The sequence below is a fragment of the Tyto alba genome, unplaced genomic scaffold, assembly GCF_018691265.1.
Source record: "Tyto alba isolate M040663 unplaced genomic scaffold, T.alba_DEE_v4.0 Super-Scaffold_1000006, whole genome shotgun sequence".
Lineage (NCBI taxonomy): Eukaryota > Metazoa > Chordata > Aves > Strigiformes > Tytonidae > Tyto > Tyto alba.
This window is the reverse complement of record NW_024881272.1, coordinates 19,698,927-19,723,628: the sequence shown is the minus strand read 5'-3', so window position 1 is coordinate 19,723,628 and position 24,702 is coordinate 19,698,927. Positions and strand designations below refer to the sequence as shown.

The 24,702-nt window shown below is 42.0% G+C and overlaps 1 protein-coding gene across 1 annotated transcript; it reads right to left on the bottom strand.

Moving 5' to 3' along the window:
* Nucleotides 1–145: 145 nt before the first annotated feature.
* LOC104357025 (vitellogenin-2) lies at nt 146–24,702 on the bottom strand. The gene is made up of 35 exons (XM_009962376.3): nt 24,663–24,702; nt 24,282–24,302; nt 23,941–24,092; nt 20,975–21,226; nt 20,664–20,825; nt 20,361–20,509; nt 19,779–19,929; nt 19,514–19,671; nt 19,277–19,442; nt 18,652–18,777; nt 17,387–17,605; nt 16,758–16,975; nt 16,542–16,639; nt 15,991–16,115; nt 15,219–15,320; nt 14,495–14,614; nt 14,208–14,397; nt 13,773–13,866; nt 12,828–13,013; nt 12,449–12,593; nt 11,437–11,665; nt 11,176–11,348; nt 10,580–10,915; nt 10,177–10,224; nt 9,929–10,015; nt 8,155–8,367; nt 7,920–8,062; nt 6,996–7,134; nt 6,134–6,269; nt 4,806–4,992; nt 3,406–3,497; nt 2,828–2,925; nt 2,588–2,747; nt 583–741; nt 146–424 (listed from the first exon to the last, which is right to left on the bottom strand). Exons 1-35 carry the CDS (start codon nt 24,700–24,702, stop codon nt 309–311), a joined length of 5,190 nt encoding a protein of 1,729 aa, XP_009960678.3. The 3' UTR covers nt 146–308.

Genomic DNA, 24,702 nt, shown 5'->3' with positions numbered 1-24,702 from the left:
GGAGGGACGGGCTGCAGCCGGCCCGGGGGCGGCCCACGGCGGCCCGCCCGCAGCGCGCCGCTGGCTGAGGGAGAAATGACCTTGACCGACCGCTTTTACGGAGCAACGGTTTATTAAAAGATCAAACCCGGCAAAGGGTGTCCAGAATTATTTTCCAAGGTCTCAAAATAACTAGGGGGGAAAGGATCTGTTGAAGGGGACGGGGCCATATCCTCACTGTCCAAACCAGCCGTGTCCGCAGGGTCGCAGGCCGCCCGGGCTGGCAGTGACACCCAGGAACGAGTGGGTCACCCCCGTGACACGGGGCGTCACGCCGGGCACGGCCGCTGCGGGCAGGAACACGCGGTGTGGGCAGAGACCGAGCTCACGATGTCCTCGGATTTCTGGTCTAGCCTAACCTGTCCTTCCAGGTTGAGAGCAGAGTCTGTAAATGAGAAAAGAGGAAAGAGGGGTTGTGTGCGGGGGGTGTGTGTGTGTGTTATACCCCAAGGTACTTGTGCTCGTACAGCCAGCCGCACGGCTTTTCACAGGAGTCACAGTGGGACGTTGTGTTGTGCACGAGTACCCGTTGTGGAGACTCACCCGCTGGAACACAGTGGAAGCCCATGGAGACAGGAACAGCCCTGGTTGCTGGACAGCCTTCCGGGCAGCGTAGAACTGGCTCCACGGAGAAGCATTTTGCTGCCTTCGCAAATGCAGCTGGCTTCTCAATTTTGACAAATTTGCGCCGCAGCTTACAAGCTATAAAACATGCATTCTCTTAAAGCACCTACAGAATTTATATAAAAAAGCTTTTTGAACCTATTTTGTAAATTTAGCAACAACTGAGACCAGTGGATGAACCGAGTGACACAAGCTATGTGAAACTAATATGATTGACGTGAGTCCGTTTTCTGTCAATGGTTTAGGCTCTGAGAAAATCAGGTATGTGAGGCACAGTCCTGTGATAAATAATAGAAGAATTTTGCTTTCGCTAGAAGTAATTAAATAATTACTTTTATTGAGTTAGGCTAAAGCTATTATTAGTACAACGATCCAAGTTTTAAGAAAAGTAAAAGAATTTACTACTGGGAAAAGAAAAGGGGGGGAATTGATCTGAGGAAACACCAACCCAACAGCCCCCCCCCTTCTTGGGCTTCTCACCAGATGGTCCATATCAAAGGATGGTAACTCCTTTGCAATGGAATGAGAAAGAATAGGATGGGCCATCTCTGGTATCTCTTGTCCTTGAGATAAGAGAGGAACTGAAACCACTAAGCCATAAAGACAAAGGAGCTGCAAATTAGCCCAAACTTGAAGGACAAGGTGTATGTGACTACAGGACTGAGTTTGCACAGAAGTAAGGGTCAGCTAGGAACACAGTGAAGAAGACTACGAGCCTTCATCTGCAGACCCCTGCCCACGACCACCAGGGAGCACTGAGCAAGCACGATGGGAGGAATTTGGGGTGGGGGGATATGTTAATGATTTCTCGGAACTAATTGTAATATTCCCTCCCTATCCTTGGAGTAGTGATGCATATGTATTAGAGTAGATGAATATGTAACCATTAATACAATAAAAGGGAGCCCCTTTGGCTCCAGAGGGTGTGCCATTGCGCCCAGCGCTGTATTCTTTGCTCCACTGACTGTGTCCCCAATAAAACTTTTTTTTATATATACGTGGGCTTGTTTCTCACAGTCCCAAGGACAGAGGCTTGCCAGATAGGACCTAGGTAGGACACAGGTGTCCAAATCAAAAAAGATACATGTGAAAACCTTGGTCAGCTAACACTCAACTTTACCCAAACGATGACAGCACTTAATTTTGGGGCACTAGTGGCTCCTAGGCACCTGTATATCCACTTCTGCACTGTGCCTAGCATCACACCTGCCTTGCTATGGCTGACTAGCTTAGTCCTTAAGCCTCTGTGATCCACGCTTTCCTGGACCAGTCTTCCCAGGGGAGCTTGATCTAAAAATATATTCCAGAAATGCCACCACATGCCCAGAGAGTTGGGTTCCGCACAAAATGTGGTGCAGTCTAATCTTATCAATATGTTCATGTTGGTTTTATATAGGACCTGGATGGTAAGAACAGTCATTACCAGCCTGAGGGTTTTGGATTAAATTATTCTTCAGCCTGTGGAAATGAAAACAGGTATTTCACACCTTATATGCCCTCTAGTTTGATAGGCTAGATGTTAATTTTTTTTCTGTGAAACTAAAATCCTGGAAATAACAGAATGGAAATAAAGAATGAAACTATTAAGGATGACATAAAATGTCTTTTGTCAACAGTCAAACTACCTACTTTTCATACTAACTTACTATTTTAAGGAGTTTTGAGTTTATAATTTTATCTGGAACACACTAGGTAACTATATAGTGCGTAAGAAGTTGCTATAAAAATGCAACAAAACCAGAACTTGCAGTGAATTAACAAACTTGGGGAAAACAGATTTTTTTTTTTTTTTAGTCTATGGCCACTGATCACAAAAATAGTGAAAAATAAGATGATTGTGCTAAAATTACTATAAATCATCTATTCATGTGACTAATTAATTAGTCAAAGGCCATGACATTAATATATGTTAGAATCTTAGTACCTCCAGCACAGGGGTCTTCTGAGATGATCCAGGACTGACCAAAACTCACTGCATCTTTAGCTAAATATCCACTGGGCATTTGATATTCCCTTTCCTCCTCGGCATCATATTTTCCACAAATGCCACATGTTTTTCCAGACATCCAGAAAGCAACCTGAATCTTTGTGGAAATAAAGAGAAGATGTACTTAAATGTTTTTCTTCTAAAAATAAACTCACTGAAAATAATTAAAAAAAATACCTCAAGTCTATGGCCATCATAATATAGTTTATCTATGCCATAATCTGGGGCTTTTAGTGACAGGCCTTCCTTTTCACTGCTGATCAGCATGCTTGCATCTGCAACAAAAAAGCAAAAAGGGATTTCTTTTAAAATGAAGTTGTTTTAGGGTCCAACCTGAACCACTTGTTAAGTTCCTGGGGACTTAATGCAGGTTCTAATGTATTTTGAAAGAGGTGGGAGAAATAAGAAAGACCATACTGCTCTGCCTGGGGACAAACCAAAACACTGTGACAAGGGTGGCTGTGGCCAGGGGACATCTAGGTGCTTGTTCTGTGGGTCTCTGTGATCAGCACAAGGTATTATTTGCATTATTTGCATTATTTGGTTTGTGCAAAGATACACAGGATCAACATCTCTTCCTTTGTTCATCTCTCTTGCCACCCCCTGTGAAAGCTAGCATGAAGGCATGTTAAAATCACCTAATTGTTTCTCAAATTGGGGCAATCTTTGTCTTGAGAGCTGTTTGCAGGATCACGTCCTCTCCTTCTTTGGAAGATCAGAAAAGATTAGGTGAAATATAAAGATGAGTCTCTTACCAGAATTAGATGTGTATGGAACATCTGTTGGGGCTTGAACACCATTAATCTTCAACTGGATGACCCCATTGGAAACATACATGTCAACGTCACTTTAAGTAAAGAAAGTGAGTATAAACAAATGCTTCTCCTTTGCCCTACTCAGCTCACAATTTCTGGCCCGGGTAGAACCAACACTACAGGATGCTCATATCATTCTGGCATGAATCACCTGCTACCCGTTGAGAGGGAGATTGAGAGAGCCCAGGAAGGTCTGCCAGGAGGAGTGCTCACAATAAACCTTTCCCTGGCTTTCCTCATCTCTGAGTGTCTGCTTGTGGCCACAGTTCAGGCAGGAAGACACCAGGCTACAGGGACCCTTGCTGAAGAACAATGTAATTGCTATTACGTTCACATAAATTGAAGGTGCTTTACATTTCAAAGGAAGATTGGATTCCCTACGGTGGTTCTCTTACAGCCGGAATAGTCTGTGTATCCTAGTATTTTCTTCAGAGTAGCGTTCACTCTAATGAAGAAATATGAAGCTCAAGCACATCAAAAGCACATCCATACAGTTGTATGAAACAATCAGGAATGATACAGTGATGAAGAATGTCTTTATCACAGAAGATACAGTCTATAAAACAAGCATCCTTCTGTTCTCCCACAAAACTGGTGCAGGGAATACTAGTTTCTCTCTGCTTCTCTAACATTATGGCACAGTTAGGCACACAATTTTAAGAAATAAATAATAACTTGTAATGAAACCTTACAGATCAAAGTCTATTTATGCTCTTTGAAAAATACTCCCTACAATGATTTTGGCATGCATAATCCCATACAATTTAGAGTATCAGACTATACTTTTAAAGAAGAACCTATGATGGTGGAGGTTGATTGCTCCAAGATGAAACATGGAGTGTCTTAGGTTAATTTCAAATAGAGTAGAACCTTATGCACCAACTAAGGGATGACCTAAGAAAGTGTCTCTAATCTGGGATAAGTAATTCCCTTTTTAGCTATGTCCACTTCTCAACATCTCTGAGGTGACTGTGGGTGCTAATTAGTTCTAATTATCAGTTGAGTGTAGGAGGCCAGACTAAATGATTACAATAGTCCCTTTTGGATTTTTAGTTTATGTGTCTACCTAATTACTAATGAGATGGTTAAATGCTAACAAATTAATGAAGAATTTTGGGCAATAAAGACTTCAGGTTACTGTGAACCTCAGATATATTTCAGAAGCACTTTTGCAAGTCAAAGTCCCAAATCCCAGTGACACTCCTAGAAATATTTCCACTGACATTAATAATTTTTGCATGAGTCCTATGCCAGCACCAATCTGCCCTAAAAATCTGGTCTTCACATTTATAGCATATTCAGCTTGACATCTATTTGTCATTAAGTTTGCAATTACTTACTGGCTGGCAAGTCTGACATTTATTGTTGTAAGGTCAGCAGACACTTCAAGTCTTTTCATCATCACCAGGAATTTCAGTTCTGGACTACAGTCCTGCACCACGACATGGTAGCAATTTGCAGGCATTGAATAGTTAAATTCAACTCCATTGAAGGTTGTGATTGTATTTCGGAAAACTGAACAACGAGCTGAAAAAAAATCAGTCAAAAGCAAGCCTTTTATACTTCAAAGACAGCTATTCTATTTTAGATTTGCATTAAAAAAAAAAAAAAAAAGACTATTTTCTGGTTTTACCTATTCCCACATAAAAGCAAAATTATTCCTGCAGGTGAAATATTGGATTTGTAGTAATATGAAAGCAAAACTTTGCCAGTCCTCAGACAGCAGTGCAACCCACTCATGATTCAGTCGTCGTGTGAGATAAATTCTGCTCACAGCTGGTGCAAGTGCAGCTCTCTGTTTGTGGCCTTTTGGCTTTTGTAACTTTGTTGTAGTCAAAAGATTTTCTCAAATGTTGTTAACAATTCACATACCATTAATACTAGAGAAAATTCACTAAAATGCTGTTACCTTTATCAAGTCATAACCAGGATTAGAAACAGAAGGGGAAGGAAAAAAGCCACACTAGAGTAAACTTCCCCCTTTTTCACTGTAATGGTATTTTGTTGGAAATCTTACCATCTCTGATTAGAAATTATTTTACAACAATTTTAATTAATATGGACTAGTTTTGGTGTTTACCAAAGATATATACATAGGTATGGTATTAGCCCACTGATAGCAAGCAAAATGTGACTCCTTATCCCAGGATTATATAAAGCTTTTCCATTTAAAATTTACCCTAAGTAAGTATAATGTGATTAGCTTTTAATACAGCATTAATGAAACAATAATCCCTTCAAAATCAAGTGCAGGAGGTGAAATTAATGGGTATACTTTTGAAGCTGTTGTAGTTTCTATGTAACAGCACTAATCAAGCAGAGCATCCCAAATCTGAGGTCACTTATATGTCCCTCACATAAATTTTGCAATTTTTTTTCTTCACAAGCAGTCTCTGCAGTGACGCTCAAATGAATGCATTTGGGAATGGATGCATTTGGAATCACTATTTGGCATGGAATTAAATATTTTATTTTGCTAGTATAAGTTTCCTTTTCTTTACATCTTTGCAGACTCAAAGATTTTCATACATATGGGTTTATTTCTATCTGAAATCCAACTGATTATTTAAGTGAATGTAAAATAATTTAAAGTTATGTCAAAAGTATAAATCATATTTACAAAATCTGCAAAGTCAATCAATGCTTGTGCAGATAGTTAATTGCTGACCTTTAAGGTTTTCAATGATTGAAAGTGTTGCTTGGGAAAAGACATTCCGGTCAGGGGATGGTGGTATTGAAATCGTTGTACCTTGACTTGAGGGGAATGGCAGGGGAAGCCTGATGGCTCTGTTGTAAATTGTGAGCTGAAAATCAGTCAGAAAACAAAGATGAATGTAAATGCAAAATACGGTGTACAGATGAGATAGCATTTTCCTATAATGTTCAAATGGGACTGTACTGACTGAAATCCAAATTAGAATCTACATTTAGGTCAGAACTAAAAAGAAATTAAGTCCTCTGTCTACAGCATGAGATAGCTCTACAGTTTGAAACATCTGCAACCTATAAAATAACAGTGTTTGATATTCACCAGTTTGCAGCCTTCTGGGGAGTTGTGCATCACATTTGCTCACAGTCTGAACAGTTTGCTCAACTGAGATGTACATCCTCCCTTGCCCGTATGTTGAGGGCTGCTATTTGGCCATCATGCTTCTCTACAGCCTGGTTTTATTATCTTTCTTAGGACACAGGCAAACCTATCATCTTCCTGAAGATTTGGGGAGGAGTGATATTTTGAATAAGTTACTGTTATTGTGCTATCAAACATGATGTCTGTTTTGTAACCTGTCTCTTATTTCATGTGTTCGCATGCTACATGAGAAAGAGAAGTGTGTTGTAAGATATTTTCATGATGGAACCAACTGCATGAATATAATGTCCTTGAGATGGGAACTTTTTTGTAGTTTAAAAAAAAAAAAACCAAACCAAAACAAAAAATCCCAAACAAAACCAGTGGGTTAAAAAAGCTATTAACCTTTGATTTTGTAAGTATTCAATGCCCCAGGATAAAAGATAGTGGAAATAGTTACCTCAGGTAGCTTGAGGACCACATCGCAGGTTCTTGGAGATGTCAGAGCCATAACCAAGGTTGCCTGGTGAGAGGGACTACGCTGTTGCTTTTGGGAATACCCAAGCATGTACACAGCCCCTGGAAGAAAGGAGTAGAACCTGGAAAAGGAAGTAAGTGATTGAAACAATCTGTCTTTGAAAAAATTTATTGTTATTTGTTCAGACTAAAATTGCATGAAGCTATATACATTCTGTGTTAGATACATTTTGTATCATGGTTTGGTAATACATGGTGTTGTGATGTCTATGACTGCTTTCCCGTACAGGCTTGAGACTCAAATACAGAAATACAGAAAATATTCCTTTAAAAAAAGGCACAGTCTCAGAGCAGAAAAATCTGAGTTCTGTGCCTTTTCTCCAAGATAGTCAATTGGATGGTTTCCTCCCCTCTAATAAGGGCAGATAACATCACTGCAGGTAATTCAACCTAATATTAAAAAATATCCTCTTCAGTAGACATTTGTTAATCGAATCACCTGTATGCCCTTAATGTGAAAGCTTGTGTTGCATGCATTTTTAAGTAACTGAGTTGTAATGTGTCTGTATTTTGGTAGCACTATGAAAAAAGTTTAGACTTTGAGATGGATCTATATGTTTTTGTGGGCAAATGCATGTTTGAATGAAAAATTACTTTAAATTAAAATTCCACAATAGATTAAGTGAATCCCATGATCCCCTTTGTTTCAAGCAGTTTTCCTGCAAACTAAAATGCACTGTGCTTTAAAGGAATGAATACACAGAAAAAAGCAGACAAGTATAATCTGATTTTATAATGTCATTCTGATTAAGGGGAATTTTTCCAGCTCTGAAATTGCAGAACTGAATCTGTGATTGTCTGGATCATTGGCACAGTTGATTTTTTCAAAACTAAAGTAAAATCTCACCATCTTGAAGTTGTTCGGACTACTGAAGATACTTTTGTCCACTCCAGCTTTATCTGCATGGCTGGATAAGCAGCAAGTTGCCCTGTTGCAATCTGAGCAGCAATCTGGTAGTCCTGGCAATCTTTACCCCATTTAAAAGAACCCTAGTAGAGGGGAACATATTTATTTTTGTATAAAATATATTAAGATCATTATATTTAATCTACATTTGAGCTGATCATTATTTTAAACTTACTGATACTTTATGAGAATTTATTACTGAAGCATCAGCACAGAGTTTCCATCTACTTGATCCTGTGATGCTTGAAACAAACATCTGTACCCTTGATCTTGTGGGTTGTGTATCAGTGTACAGTACAAGCTGTAATCCTGTCAGCTTCTCGTTTCTGTGGATGGCACGAAGGACTGCTGCCAGTATTGGTGGCTTGCTGTCTCCCAAGAATTTAGGCTTAAGTCGTTAGAGAGGAAATAGAGACCAAAGACATAAACAAAGCATTAAAATTACTGTATTAAAATCACAGACCAAATATAACTGTAAAGGAAAATTTTCATTCAGAAAGTCTTTTTATGTGAAGTATGGGACAGCATCATAGATCATCACTCGATCTATTCGGTTCATATGTAGTTTTGCCACAGTCTTTCCAGGGAGAGCTGTTGCGACCTATGTAAGTAAAACAGTAATGTTGGGAATCTACTTATAAAGTAATTTCAGCGTAACAAAAGGAGGTATGGAGCCTACTGCATAAAGAACCAATGTTACCCAGCTCAGCACTGCTCTCTTACCAACCTGTAGTCTAGATAACAGTCTTTTTGATAAAATTCGTTTAACTGCCTGTTTAAAACCGTGCTAATTTGTGTTGACAGAGGGATCTGTTCAGTGCAGCCCAAAGCGTGGTACTTGCATGAGGAGCAGCATGTGGCCCCGTGCAAAGTCGGAGCCTTGTGCCCGGCAGCAGCATCCACTGGGGCTGTGCCCACCCCACCTGAGCCGTGGGCAGGGGTCCCCTCCCGGCCAGGGGAGAGCTGCACGGGGGATAAGCTGTGGGGCACAGGTCCTCCCTGGGCTGCCAGGTCCGAGTGGCAGGGAGCCACGGAAAGATTAGGTGAGACAGATCTGGGGAGGGCTTAGGGAGAAATGGGGAAAGGGCAAGGTCGTGGCTGAGGAAGAAGGTGTATGTGGTGAGGACATTGGGGAAGACTGGGAAGAGTTTAAGGAAGCAGTCATGTGGTGAAAAGATGGACAAGAGAGGTGAATTCAGGTTAGATGGAAATGGGGGCGGGGGGGGAAGGTAGAGCTGGTTGCCTTTTTTGCACAAGCTACTTGCACTAACAACTGGTAGCTGCTGGTGCAGAGTTGGTGCCTCAGCAGAGTAAGGTTTACTATTTTGTAGGCATATAAGTCATTGTTGGAAATGTGTGAAATTTTCCTTTGATGAAATCTGCTCCAGATTCTGTCAGTTCTTACAACAGCTCTTACAGAAGGCCCAGGTACCATTAACTATTTACCATGCAGTCATTCCTGAATAAACACCTGCATTGGTCTCAAGGTTGGAGCATTACTGCAAAATCAAGGTCTTTTCAAAGGCCCTATATGGTCCTGCTAACATGAACGGAAGTACTTGGGAGTGAAGACCTAATGAACAAAAGAGTGGCAGAGTCGCGTCCTGAACTTTTACAGGGAGCTATGCAATAAAAAATATACCTGAAACCAGTTTCTGATCAAGCAAGTCAGCACTTCTAGTGTTCTAATTTTTATAGTGAATTATTTACCAAGTAACGCAAATTTCAACATATACAACAATACATTTCAGTTTAATTTAAAAATGTAGCCTGTATAGAGTGAATATTAAAAAATATTCAATGACTATCCAATGTGCTCACTTTTATAAAACAAGAAACAATTCATTTTCTTTCTAATATGCTAAATCATCATATTTTTCCTATTCTGTTGTAAACATACAATAATTGGAAATCCAAAGTTTTTATTTCTTATAGATTAAGACACTCACCTGAGACATGGCTTTAGATATGCCTTCATCACTAGCTGAAGAAGAGGAGGAACTGATGTTGCTGTTCAGAGCTTCCCTTCCTGGGTCCTGCAAAAACAGAGAATCACCTTGAAGCAAGTTGTGTACCATTGGAAATTGTTGCAGAATTAATTTCTCATGTTTTTATTCTCAGAGAACTAAGCTCTAATTGCAGCAAATCTAGTGAGAGCAGTTGTAGACCTTGCTCATAATATAAGCAGTAAATGTACCTGTTCGTCTGCTGACTTGAACCAAAAATGGTAAACAGGTAGATTTGCCTGTGAAAATAATGTAAGAAGATCTAAGAGAAGACAAGAAGCTAACTTTCAATAAATGCATTAAAAAGTTCAGTATTGAGTATGGAAAAAAGGCAAAACAAAAATAATTTTTTTAAGCGTTTGAAACAGAAATCTTCTGAAATCTGAAACTTCTGAACTGAAATGCTTCAGAGAACCAGAGATTAAAAAGGGGAAAAAGCTCTGCTAGGTGGTTACCTCATCCATCCTGCAGCTAACAGCCACCCTCAACATTCTGTTTTCCCTTTCTTTGGTCCGTGCTTTATGAGCACGATTTCCTGATGTACAAAAACATTCTCTACAAGAAATATAAAAAGGTCCAGCCTGTGTGAGTTACCTGTTGGTTGGAATATTCACTGTCCCCGCTGCAGTGCATGTCTCCAGAGTGGTCTTCTCTGCTGCTGTTGCAGATTTTACTGCTAGCAGAACTGACACTGATACTGCTGCTCCTGCTGCTGCTCTTGCTGCTGCTGCCGCCACGCTTCTTCTGAGATTGCCTTATGTCATCTTTCTTGTGTTCATTTCCAGGCTCTTTATCATCAGAAGAGGAAGCAGTGGAAGAAGAGGATGAACTGGAGAGAGGGGCTGCACTGGGCTCTGCCCAGAGATCTGTAACTGCAGTGTTGTCTGTTCTGTGAGTCCGTCTCCTATGGTGCCGTGTTCTATTTGCAACCTCCGAAAACAGTTCAAAGCATTATGAATTTTTAGCTTGTTCTATAACGTTTCTCTGGGTGTCAGACAAGCTGCTCACTACAGGCTTTCTAGGAAATACAACTTCCTGGCCCCACACACTGCAGAAGCTTCACCAGAACTCACCTAGACCCATTCCTCCCAGCCGAAATCTTTCCTTTCTCATGCCAATTTTCCACACTGGAAACCCTTGGCCTCATTTATAGGAAAATATTTCCCTCTCCAATGCTCGAATACTCTTACCTTGAACATTTTTTCAATGCCAAGAATCTTCTTCAGTTTAGATTGTATGTCCTCGTACAGAGATGTCTCATCTTCCTTAGACCCTGAGCTTGCTACATCAAGTATTTTGGAAGCTGCTTTGGATCCTGCCTGAATCTCCAGCTGTATTTTGTCAATATCAGCATCTGTATGAACTAAAGTCAAGATACTTACATTCCAGGGTTGTGCTGCTTGAGCAGCATTGACAGAGATTGACAGAAAATCTTGTTGTCATGACTGTACCTGGCTTCAAAACTATTTTGGCTTCAAGTTCTCCAATTAATTTGTGCAGATAGGTATTTTTTAAGAAAGCAGAATTCTGTGACTTCAGGCTGAGACAAGCAGAACATCCCAAACTCTCAAATTTCCTGCAGAAGATGCGTGCATAAAATCTTCCTCGTACACTGTGGTGATGTACCTCTTCTGAACCTTGCTGGTATCCTTTGGGTATCACACTAGGAATATTGCTTTGCTGCATTAAACAAAAACATGGCAAAGAAAGATATTTTCCACAAAAAAAACACTGTCACAGCTTCTAAAGTCTTTCTTCATATTAGTGAAGAGAATGACAGTCTTGTCCGAGTAAGGAAGCACTGCTTAAAACTGGAGATCCAAGCACTGGAAGCAGTGGGGTTTCCTCCAAAGTGGTCTGTGGAAGAGGACAGCTCTCCTGCCCAGCCTTTCCTGGGCAGGATTTCACAAACACGCTTCCCAATGAGAGCCTGCAGGGCACTTTGGAGGGACTGTTTCTCTGCATCAATTTTGGGCTACTGCTTGTCCTATTTCTAGTCAACCTACCCCTCCCACACCAGACTCAGAAGCTGAAGAGCGCATAAGAGAAGGGGCTTCTGCAATCCACTGCAGGGATTACCTCGGGATTTGGGAAGAAAAATGTATATCCTGCCCAAGAGCCATCTTTTCCACATTGCTCTGGCTCAGTAAAAAAAGTGATACTGCAGAAAGGATATGAATTTCACACACCTTCCCCATGACTATAAATAAATGGGAAAACATGCTGTCAAAGCAACCCTGCCTGCATGAGATGATGAGAGTGAGCAAACTGTGAATGATCATGTCTCGACCCCGTTGGGACTTATGTGAGGCTTGGTTTGGGATATGTCAGGCACCTGTTGAATCTCACAGATTCTGTGTTTGTGCTCTGGTTAGCCAGCTGCCATGTTGGGAGTGCTCAGCCCCTCTGAGGAGCTGTCTGCTACCTGCCTGTCTGCAATTGAGATGTGAGAGGCCTCCCTACCTTCCAGCTGTCAGCTCTTGAAGATCTTTCTGATGGCTGCAATGGCTGGTCAGAGATACTTGGTACTTCTGCTTTGGGGAGAAGCTGAGATTTCTTTTCAGAATTTACTTCTTCCATGTTCCTTGAAATAGCATAAACTTCACTCCTGTGGAGGTGATAAATGGCACATAAGTAACATCTTCTGATTTTGCTTACCTGTCTTTGCTGGTGGAAAAAATACTAAATACAAAATAAAGTACGAAATACAAAAAATACTAAGCTTTATGTGGCTGACAAGGTACAGCAGAGCCTAAAAAGGAGTTGTATGTGCATGATTTTATAATGGGGAGCTGAGAGTCAGTAACACATAACAAGCAAAATGCAACAAGCTCTTCTATACCTCACAGCTACGAGCTTAACCTCCTGATGGCAGGGAGGGGTTTCAATCTTCAAATTTTTCTCTTTCATATTTATACTGGCATCATATTTCATTGTAGTGTTGGCACTGAACTCTGCATGAAATTCAAGACCACTCTGAAAGTACTGTGTATTAATCCCCATCGTTGCAATCATATGAAAATATGCCCTGAAAGAGTGGAAATAAAAACATGCATAATTACAGATTAATATGCAGATATTTAACTTTGAAGTGCAAAATTGTATTTTCACTCTGTTCTGTTTATTGTAAGAGCCACTACTAATGGATGAAGAGATATATTGTAACATGATAAAAAAAAGCTGAAGTGCCACTGGAATAGGTGATGGGACTTATCTGATGAACAAAGCTAACATGGACCCTCGTACTGCTTTGTCACTGATATGTTGCTGAGGACAAGCTAATACCAGAATCTTCTAACTTCAGATTGTGCCTAATTTATTTAGTAGTAGTAGTAGTAGTAGTAGTAGTAGAGTTATTATTACAATTATCATTATTAGCACTGTTGCTTTTGCTTTTACTTTTGCATATCAAGGAGCATTTTCATTCTGGAAATCCCCCCAGCTTGTGCTAGGTGGTGATGTAATTCTATGTTGAACTTGTAAAAACCTGTTCATATGTAGCAGCTTACTATCTTTAGTCACTGAACAGGTACAAATGTGAGCGTTTTTAGCAAAGTCAGAACAACAGAGCATCCAGTGGTATACAGTACACATTGCTACGTTTGCAGGGTCGTAAAGCATCAGGTGATTGCTTTGCTTTCTCACAAGTTCACTGCTGTGGACTAGCATAGCTGGTCCCAAATCTGGGACAAGTAAGATTTCTATATAATAACATGCAATCACATATCTATTTCAAATATAAATGTAAACACTTGTGTGTGTACATGAAAATATATGACATTTTTACTTTGGCTTGATGTCAGCATGAATATCCATGTTGGTTTCCAACAACTGTGAAGGTCTAAAATTATCAGATAATGGTGGTGATATCTGTATATTCACTGCAAAAGACAGACAGGAATTACATGAACAGAGAAACAATACATGTTGGAGATATAATATTTTCAATAAACATAGTAGTTAACACAGGGGCAGTGTTTTTACATTTTGAAATACTTTACATGATTATTTAAAGAAGATTGCTACTCCAAACCAGAGTTATACAAATATGTCCCAGATGAAACATGCTAATTACTTCTCAAACCCTTTGGAGGTAGCTGAACGCTAATGTTTCCACATTACAAGAGTATTTCTCAAGATTATAGAGGGATTTAATTTCAACAGAGGGATTGGACCCACAATTATTGTGGGAAAACTGCTCAGTTTGGCGTCCCACGCTCACCATCAGCTGCAGCCTGGGCCAGCGCGGTGCCGCACAGACCGAGCTCCAGTGGCACGCCGACCACCGTGGGGACAATATGCCGCAGCTCGCCCACCATCGCTGGCAGGGTCCATTGGCCTGAAATGCCTCGCTGGGCCTCTTCCACCACTTTTTTCACCACTGGCTGCCAGTTTAATGGTCCAGTTAGACTCTGAAAACAGAAATAGGTTAGGTGAATAGGTAAGAACAGACAGGGAAGGAAAATTATTCAGCATCACAGACAAAAAAGACAACAGCCTTGTCAGTACCATCATGGTCTGCTGAATGTCATCTTTATCAATGTCAACAAAGGCAATCTCTTGGCCCAGTACTTTGATGTAAGTGGACACCAGAGGGTCTTCAGGAGGCAGTTCTTTCCATCCCAGAACCTGTGGTGTTAAGGAGAGATGGAAAGAATAGGAAGACGCAGATAAAGTCCCTTAAAATACAGTAATGTATTAGCAAAGAGCAGATCCCATCTGAAGGATGCTAACCATGGCTCCTTAGCCAGAAAACTAATAGACATCTTACAGGTCAGAACCAATGTGGCCTTTCTTATGTTGCATAATTGACTTCAGTAGGAGGTTCCCCTCATAAGGATGAGGTAAGGACTTGGTAATTTCTGCTGCTGTAAGTAATGGGTGATACCTGAGGACTCATGAACAAAAATCTTATTCAATAATAATTTTAAAAGAGAAGAGCAGCCACTTACTGTATTTTAATACAGACTTTAAAACACATGAATTTTGGCTACAAGCATCATCATCATCTTTTGTACTGTACATTAAGGGCTGACACATGTTGAGTGAAAAAGTGGCATCTGATGACAGCATAAATACAATGTAAATTCATCGTTCCGTGACCAAACAGGATGACTGACTCCTTTCTCACGGAAACATCAAAGGGACAGCTCGGTGGGTGTCGGTGATGCCATCCCAGCACTGGCGGGAACTGTGTACTGCAAACAGATCAGAAGGGTGCCTGGAGGCATACCGTTTTACCAAGTTCCTTCAGTGTCTTGTATGTATCATACTCAGAAAAGGGAATATTCTGCTTCCTGATAAGCCTGGTTAGGCTTTGTGACCGGAGAGCCATCTGTAGGAAACAGAGTCAGGCATTGCAGTCCAAGTACAACACAGCCCAGGAAAATCTTTCTACCTAGTATTACACTCACTGAGGCTGCTCTAAATACATACTTCATGAAGCCATTGCACTTACAAGGCTATGTCTGCCTGACAGGTGACTGCAGGCTATGGCTGTGGATGCTGAGGACATGCTGAGCTAGCTTTGACTTAGTCAGCAGGGATAATTTTAGGGCAGTGCAGAGCTCAGCCCAGGATGCAAAGCTTGCCCAAGAAGCTGAGTAAATACCTGCATGCTGTTACATGGAGTTTCATGCTGCCCTGGCTACACTGATGGCTGGAATTTAATTTTAAATGCTATTTCCCTATACTTATGCAAAATAGCCTAGATACCATGTGACTTTAGGTAGGCAAATTAATGTTCTGCTGCATAAGCTTTCTTCTTCTCTCCCAGGTTTTCATGCCTATACTGAATGTGTCCACTGATGAATGTATTTGACAAAAAGCCCAAATAAAAAAAGAAGCCTAAGTAAAATCATAATCATTATCTACATTTTCTCTTCCACATCCACCCTCACAACCAGAGATGGAGTTAAATACTACATCATAGTCCAAATGGCTTAACAAGTAATACTATCTGTAGCTGGCTTCCATCTAGCTGGTTGTTTTAATGAAATACTTACCTCAATAATATCCGTTGCAGTATTTGCATAATATGCTCTTACTTTTGTGATTATATCAGATGGAAACATGGTGCTGGGACTGTTCATTAGATAGACCCTCCAAATGGCACCAGCCTGATATTCAGCTGTCACGGAAATAAAAAAACAACAGAGATTTTGGTTAGGGTCTCTGAGATGTCTGGTGCATGGAAGTCACCTCAGGTACATGCTGGAGTAGATCACAAGGGGTTCTGCCAGGATTCAGTCCCACAGGTCCTCAAGTTTGCAACCTCAAGAGGAGAACTTTGTTCTAGGGCAGAGCCAACACAACCACAGTGTCTGAAGAAGGAGGCCTAAATCCATATGCGGGCACCACTTTCCCAAGCGTATTCCCAGAGAGCAGTAGAACATCCTCAGGGGATTTTGCATGTTAGGAGGCTCTTGTGCTTTTTCTATTTCAAGAGCACACTAAACTCACAGCCTATGATTGAATCGTGGATGAAAATCACAGAACACAATAGAGGCATTTGGCTATATAAGCTGAAGCAGTGAACAAGGCACTTCGTACTCACAGGAATAACCGCCGAAATGAATGACCTTGCTGTAACGATAGCCTAGCCTTTCAATTCTGGGGCTCAGTAGTTTAATGGCAATGTTGCAAGCAGCAGATCTGAGTAATAAAGAGTTAAAATCATATGAAGATAGTCAACTGTCACCAAATTCTTAGAAAACTGCAAGAAAAAAAATCACCATTTGCTACTAAAAAATGTATTTCTTCCTTTACTTACAGATTATAGAGCTGTGGGATCCTGCCTACTGCCAAAGTCTTCATGTGTGAATATGTGAAACTGGCTACTTGTAAGCTGGGCTCTGTCAGCAGCGAGCTGGCCATAGCTGTTACAGTTGGAAGAGCAGGCTTAGTTTCGAAGAGGACAACACAAGCCACCATTCGGACGTTAGGAGCAAGTGTGTTGTCCATAAAGACCTGGAGGGAGATCTCCCTTACCTAGAGATGGAAGATACAATCTGAGTACCTTACAGCTTCTCATGAGAAGTGGTTCCTAAGCTGTGCATGTGTGATTTGCAGTGAATGGAGAACAAAACCCTAAACAGAGACTTGGGCATGGGACTTGTCACTGAAAATGAAGATATTGCTGGGTGCGCAGTGAACAGGGCTGGAAGAAATAGCCATTAGTAATGGGCCTAGTGTTACAGTGACTAAAGCTACCTCTTTCCCGGGATATCAGTAAGAACGGGATGATGTCAGGAATTTACAGTGTGGGCAAGAGGAAGACCAGTAACTGACAAATCTGCCCAGAGTTGCTAACATTACCTGATGGATTTATTATTCCTGAATCACTAAGTGAACTCAAATCATATCCTCTAAGACATTTGTTTAAATAATAATTTCAGTTACTTTTGCAGGGTCTTTTCTGGCAATTTTCCTCAAGGCCAACACAGCATCAACCTGAATTCTGTTTGGTAATGAAGCTGCAGCTGCGGAAAATGTTGGCAAAAACTTCAGGATGCGTTTGATACTGGCTGGCTCTCCTGCATTGCCGATGGCTTTCAGGGACAAGGCCATGTCTTTGGCATCACCTTTGCTGGTGGCTTCAGTAGCAAGGTCATGGAGTGGCTGAAAATGGAGCAGACTGTATTAATCTTCTCAGGTAATGATCTTGTAATAATGCATAAAAATATGCATTGCCATAGCAAGCAAAACAACTACTGGCGCAAAGCCCAGAATAAAGCTGTTCAGATTTTTCTCCCAGGAAAAATCTCACCAACATTATCAGGATGCCAAACGTGGAACATACAAGCAAACTTGGTTTTCTCCTTACACAGTGTTGTGATTGATTTTAAATTGCGTCTGAGCCTGAGCGTAGGAGATAATCCTAGGTGGAAGCCTGCAGCAGAGTCTGTTGCAAGTTCAAGAGCAGCCCCGAGCTGGTGCCGAGTTCAGTCGTTCCCTGGGGGCACCTCCCCAGCCCTGCCAGCCTGCTGGCCCCAAGGTCTGCACAGCTGCAGGGTTACACCTGCATATTTTTCACTTCCTATAGCAATAGCAAGGTTACTCAAACAGTTTTGCTGTTCTGAGAAGACAAATTGCCCTTCTGGAGGCTTTGCTTTTTTTTACTTTTTTGGAAGATTTAAGCACATCAAACACCAGCAGGCCATCTCAGTGGTGTGGTCCTTCTGAGTAAGAAGCCAGAGCTGCAAAGTCTGAGGACAATGTCCTGAATATTTCTGACAGTGACATGCAATTATAGAGCACGGCCTCTTTGGAAGACCTAACCTATTACATATCTAGAGCTTGACTTATAGGCACTTCATTGCCTTTTTAAAGTGCATGCTACCTAATGTAAAAGTAGATAGAAGAATCATAATTATTTTGCTTTCATCCTAAATTTGTCATTCCTAAACTCAGTTTCAGGTTGTATACAGGATCTATTATCCCCACAGACTTCTACCATTTACATACGAAATTCTGAACTGTTAAGACCAGACTTTTCAAAGGCATCAGCTGGTTGTTTTGTTCTGTCTTTGCAATTTTTCAGGCAATCACAGCTAAGAGAGGCATGTAAATAGCAAGTTCCCTAATTGCCAACAGTGTGAAAGAAACATTAGAAGCATTTTAAAAATTTCTTCACCTCTTTTGAATAAGAAATGAGGGTCACCTACCTGAAGAAGTTCATTTGGACAAAGTGAAGTCTGAGCACAGTATTTATTTACCATGCTACCATATCCCAGGTAAACAATTACTCGATGCATTGGTGCTTTCTGGATCTGGGGACAGGTCAGAAAAGTCTACAGAAGAAAAAAGTAGCAGTCTTTAATGTTTCTAGTAATTACAGCTGGTATTTAGTGAAAATTACACTTGAGAAATAAATAGATAAAATTGCTTTGGATTTTTCCTAAATATTTTCAAAAGTTAAATCAAATGCTAGTCATTTGACTACAGTAAAAGTGAATAGACTCGCTGCACTTACATTGTATGTACTTTTAATTTTGGTTACATGATATTATTTTCTTGAGTTTGTCTATGGTTTTAAAAAAAATATTTTGGCAAAAAGAACTTGATAGCAATTTTATTAGGATTCGTGGATTTTAACATCAAAACATTAAACATTAAAAAATTTTGGCAACAAGTGTTTGGAAACATTTTCTAAAGCATGTGCTATTTTTCTTAATACCTTGCATTTTACAAATTTGAAGGAAATATGTTGCATCTTTCACTTATAATACTATAAATTCACCTTTAAAAAGGAGTGAGAGGGAAATAGAAGGAAGAATGATCTGTACTCACTGAGGCAACTTCTAGGGTTTGCTTGTTGGGTGTAACGAAATGGAAGGCAAGAGGGAGAGTCGCAGCTGTTTCCCAGATGTTCAGCTTCTCATCATGAATTTTTTGCTTCAGGAATCTGAATGTGTCAGTAGCTCCAGCAGCACAGATGGCGCTCAGGAACCAGTGCCTGCCAGGGAGAGGGGGATTCATTACCCCCATTGCCCCTGATCAGGAATCATGGCTGAAGGTGATAGTTACCTGTAGGGAAGGTCATTGGCAAACTGCACCCACAAAGGTTCAATTTGATCAAGGGTCACTATTCGAAAAAGCTGGACGATTTGTAAGAACTTGGTTGAAGCTTCTTTAGTGGCTCCTTCCTTGTTATTCTGAACTAATTGCCACAGTGTTTCTGTTAACTATGGGAAGAAATAGACAGTTGGAAGGATCCATATCTAAAATAATTATGTGATGACCTGTTAACCTTATAAATAATGAAAGAGTATGACAAGTAAGCCTCTCATACCTGTAAATCTGGATTTTTAATCCTTATGAGAGGAATTGGCATCTGGAGTAGCTCTCCTGAGAAATGATAACGAAGACTCCCCTGGTTTTGCAGCTGAGTTTTTGGTGCACTGATGGGAGTCCTTTTAATGTCAACCAAAGATAATTCTTGTCTTCAAGGGAGAGAAAGAAATGCATCAGTAGCCTTTAACCACACTGTGTGTGTGGAGGACATGTACAGCAGTTGGAGCAGACTGAGCAGTGCCCAGCAGGACTGTCACATTGACCACAAACAGATCGTGCACTTCTCAGTTTGTGGTTTGTTCAGAACTATATAGACATGTCATAGGACTGGTGAGAGCTTTCATTAGAGTTTTCCAAAGTCTCTAAGAGGTTGGACAAATGTTTCAGGTGACCCAGCAAAACCCCCAAATAGCAGGACACGGGACCTGGCTGGGCATCCTGAGGGATGTCCAGTGCCTGGGCCCTTTGCAGCCCACAGGTCAGATGCTTGCTAACTCACAAATCAACACTAAATATGTTTTAGGCATCTCCTCTTGGCTCTGATAACCATAGCTACACTAAGGACACACATGGCGCTTACCTCGCCTCCATGACTGCTGCCCCATTGGGTTCATTGAAGGGCGAGATCTGGTACAACTGCTCAGATGTAGCAGACATCATCAAGGTCCCGCCGTGATCATACTTCATCTTGTAAGTGAACATCACTGTGCCCTTAATGTTTCTGACTTTCTAGAAGTGCAAAGAGATGTACTCACAAATAGGAATGGGTGGTAGTTAACCGAGCACAGACAAGCGAACCTCCCTGCTAGCATCAGCACCAGGCACGAGTGTTTGGCAGTGGCTTACGCCTGAGCGTGGCAGCAGGGCTCCCCACTGCTCGTACCGGGGGGCAGGTGGGACAGGGGCGGATGTACGACATTCCTATGTTCTTCACTGCTTTCTCCTGGCAGTCCATCAGGTCCTTGCTTTTGGAAATGGTGGCACGGTTATTCTTGCTGTCATCCTGGATAATGTATCTGGTTTGGCAGATGCCTTCAATCCCAGCCTGTGAGTATTGATTAAACACAATGATCTTTCCATTTGCAACAGCAATAAATACGTCAAGGAAAATTGCCTGGGAAGTGTATGTACAGACAAGTTACTATAAAATAGTAAAATGAGAATAAAACTAAAATCAGAATGGAAAAAACAAACCTCCTGTAGTTCATACACATTTTGTGTCTTTTTGATGGTTATCTGCATCATGTTCAGAATGCCTCTCACTAGGTTAGTACATAGGATGGGACAGTCCTCAGGGGCGAAAATACTTCCAACCCTTCCCTCAGTGTATTCAAACTTAAAGGCCTGGCTGAAGCATGCAGTGATGGTCTCTGTGAGCCTTGGAGATGGAGTGAAGGGGTCCGTGGGCCAGAAGCCATTGTATTCCTCCAGCTTTGGTGATCGAATCTGTGAACAAAATTAGGAAAACATTCATCCTGTTAATTCAGTTTGAAACAGTGCAATAACACAGAAACCAGGCACTTCCAGTCCATGGCTGAACACAAGCCACAGGAGATGTTTTCCTCCTCTTGTGCTGGGCCTTGGAAGCATCCTTTAAAATGCAACTTCCATGAAGGATTTCTGCCAGAAAAATAAGATTGTGCAAGCAGCATTCAAAACTTCAGCAAGTCTGGTGAAGGTTACTGGATGAGCGAAACACTGTCTGCCAGCAATCTGTACAGAAAGGATCCTCACCCATTTTTCCCAGATGCCCAGTGAGATCGCCTTTCAGTCTGCAAGGCAGCCCAGCCATTGCTCAAGCTGCTGACCGAACACATATTTTGGCTGCTGCTCCAGGTCCAGCACATCCCAGAGTGACAAAGACTCAGCATAGCTGATAGGGAAGCAGAGATGACTGCAGGATCTTTCATGGGAGATGCCCCAGCAGGAGCTGACGTCTCTTTGGAAGTGGCTGTCATCATTTTGAGCTTATCAAGCTGTAAAGCTTGCACACAAGTCCTTGACTGCTACCTAGTGGGAAATGCATGCCTGCGTGCACATACGTATCTAGTCACATATACACGCACACCTCCCACCCTTGTACATAAAAGTATATGTTCCTGCATAGAGCAAAATGGTGTGGATTTAGTGCTCTGCTTTATTTTAGGCAGTTATAATCAATGCTGCAAGGGTAGCTTGCCTCTTGTCACGTTTTCTGAAATTAATCATAGAAATGTTTGAGTTGGAAGGGACCTTAAAGATCATCTAGTTCCAACCCCCCTGCCACGGGCAGGGACACCTTCCACCAGACCAGGTTGCTCAAAGCCCCGTCCAACCTGGCCTTGAACCCTTCCAGGGAGGGGGCAGCCACAACTTCCCTGGGTAACCTGTTCCAGTGTCTCACCACCCTCACAGTAAAGAATTTCTTTCTTATATCTAATCTAAATCTAACCTTTCAGCTTAAAGCCATTATCCCTTGTCCTATCACTACATGCTCTTGTAAAAAGTCCCTCTCCAGCTTTCTTGTAGGCCCCCTTTAGGGACTGGAAGTCTCCCCAGAGCCTTCTCTTCTCCAGGCTGAACATCTCCAAATCTCTGAGCCTGTCTCCATAGGAGAAGTGCTCTAGCCCTCTGATTATCTTTGTGATCCTCCTCTGGATCCTCTCAAGCAGGTCCATGTCCTTCTTATGTTGGAGGCCCCAGAGCTGGACACAGGACTCCAGGCGGGGTCTCACCAGAGCAGAGTAGAAGGGGAGAATCCCCTCCCTCGACCTGCTGGCCACACTTCTCTTGATGCAGCCCAGGACACGGTTGGCTTTCTGGGTCGCAAGCACACATTGCTGGCTCACATTGAGCTTCTCATCAACCAACACTCCGAAATCCTTCTCCACAGGGCTGTTCTCAATTCATGGGATTTGCCCTGACCCATGTGCAGGACCTTGCATTTGGCCTTGTTGAACTTCCTGAGGTTTGCATGGGCCCGCCTCTCAAGCCTGTCCAGGTCCCTCTGGATGGCATCTCTTCCCTCCAGCGTGTTGACCGCACCACACAGCTTGGTGTTGTTGGCAAACTTGTTGAGGGTGCACTTGATCCCACTGCCTATGTCTCCAACAAAGATGTTAAACAACACCACTCCCAAAACTGACCCCTGAGGAACACAACTTGTCACTGGTCTCCTTAAATTAAATCCTACTCAAGACTGTTGTCTGCAATTACTAAAGTTATAGCAACTCTAGCAAGGTTACACAGAGCCTGCAATTGCAGCAGTGTGTCAAGTTTGATAATCGGTATTCCTTCACGCTGTTTCTGTAATATATGCACAGGATTATAGACTGAGTAAACTCCTAGAATGAATGCTAAGTGCCCTCTTACAGCTTTCTCCCCATGCAGTGTCTTCCAGATCCCTTTTCTGTGGTCCTTTGTTCCATGCCAGTATTTTAAGCTATTTTGTTTAACCTTTTCAATGAGTAAAAGTGCTTCCAGATCTGATATCATTATGCCAAGCACAAACATTACCCTTGCAATTGTTCACATTTGAATTAATGCTTATGTGATGAGTATAAAAAGGAAGATAGTGGAGACAGAAGGGTCTTTCTTATGTGAAATCTGAAGTCCAGCACCAAGCTTTTCTCAGGCTATGGACCAGGTTGAAAAACATGGATACTTCATGCTTGAATTCTCATTTTCATACTCAAGCTTAGTATTGCCTTAGTAAAACTATGTTAAGGACATTTCTTTAAAGCAGCTGCCTGCCATATTTCCACATGGAGATGAACCTAAGGCAGCTTTAGTCAAGGGAGCTCAGGTACTGATGCTGCGAGGAATCCTGTGGCACTGTCTGTAGGTCACTACCAGTAACCCAAAGCAGTTTGGCTACAGCTGCAGATACTCCAGCAGTGCCCTTGGCTCTCCCCCAGAACTGCTCAGGGGTACAGGGTACAAAGCTCAGTGCCTGTGCCCACACCTCTGCCTGTGCTGGGGAAATCATCAGTGCCTGAGCAAAACCACTTGGTCTGACATTGGGCTTATGGGATCATCTCAGCACCAGGAAGGGCGCTAAGCTTTTATGTGAGCTTTGCATCTTTTGGTTGGTTATTTTACCAGCCTGGAGGTATGAACCGCATGTCTGTAGCTGCATGATGCGGGCGGGTGAGTGGATTCCCACCCCCATAGCAATTTACCTGCAGAAGGTGGTCACTGCGAGACACGCGGCTGATTTCCAGCTTGCAGGTCAGCCTCACCCCGGCCATCGCCAGGCCTCTGCCGGGCAGCCCGTGCCAGATGAAGCTCTCATAGCCATACAGGTAGGTGTTGCCAGTATGAAAAACGGGCTCTACTGAAAAAAAAAAAAAAAAAAAAACAAACTAACAGAAACATCTTCTTCACTATGACTCATAAGAATCATCCCAGCAAAGAAGGGTGAGACTGCTGCTGCCAAAAAATGGGTGCAAGCAGTGGGCAAGGCAGAGCCGTAGGGGAGGGCAGCATGGGAGCTGCTCGCTGGCAGTGGAAGTGCGCTTACCGAGGTCCTGCTTCTGGCCCCCTGTGTGGGAGGAAAGAGAAGGATGCGTGAGAAACCCCCATCTCTGTGTATCCTTTCATTTATTATTAATTTACTCAGTGTGTTAAGGGTTGGCAAACAACTAGTAATGGACTCCCAGGGTGCACCCCACACCCCCAGGACACCAAGTCCATGCCAGCCCCACTTGCTAGCTGCTGCTTGCTCGGATTTTCCCTTGCTGCTAAGATTAGGCACAGAAATCTAATAGTTTACAGCCAAAGACATAAAAGGGCTTCAGCAAATTAAGCTGTAAATAACCCTGAAAGGCCCCAAGGAGGTATAGTTTGCTCAGGGCTGCAGTGGCCATCGTGGCTCAGCAGTGCTGTTAAAGCTTCAACTTACCCACAAGGGCGAGCACCAGGGCCAGGATGAGTCCCTTCAT

Bases quoted from the DNA above. Each gene is read 5' to 3' on its own strand.
- LOC104357025 (XM_009962376.3), bottom strand. From the start codon at position 24,702: ATGAAGGGACTCATCCTGGCCCTGGTGCTCGCCCTTGTGG. The intron at 17,606-18,651 runs GTAGGTGACCCT...CTCCATTTTCAG, and splicing joins GTCCAAATGAACTTCTTCAG to CCACTCCATGACCTTGCTAC. The intron at 10,225-10,579 runs GTAACTCACACA...TTATTTTCACAG, and splicing joins GTGAATATTCCAACCAACAG to GCAAATCTACCTGTTTACCA.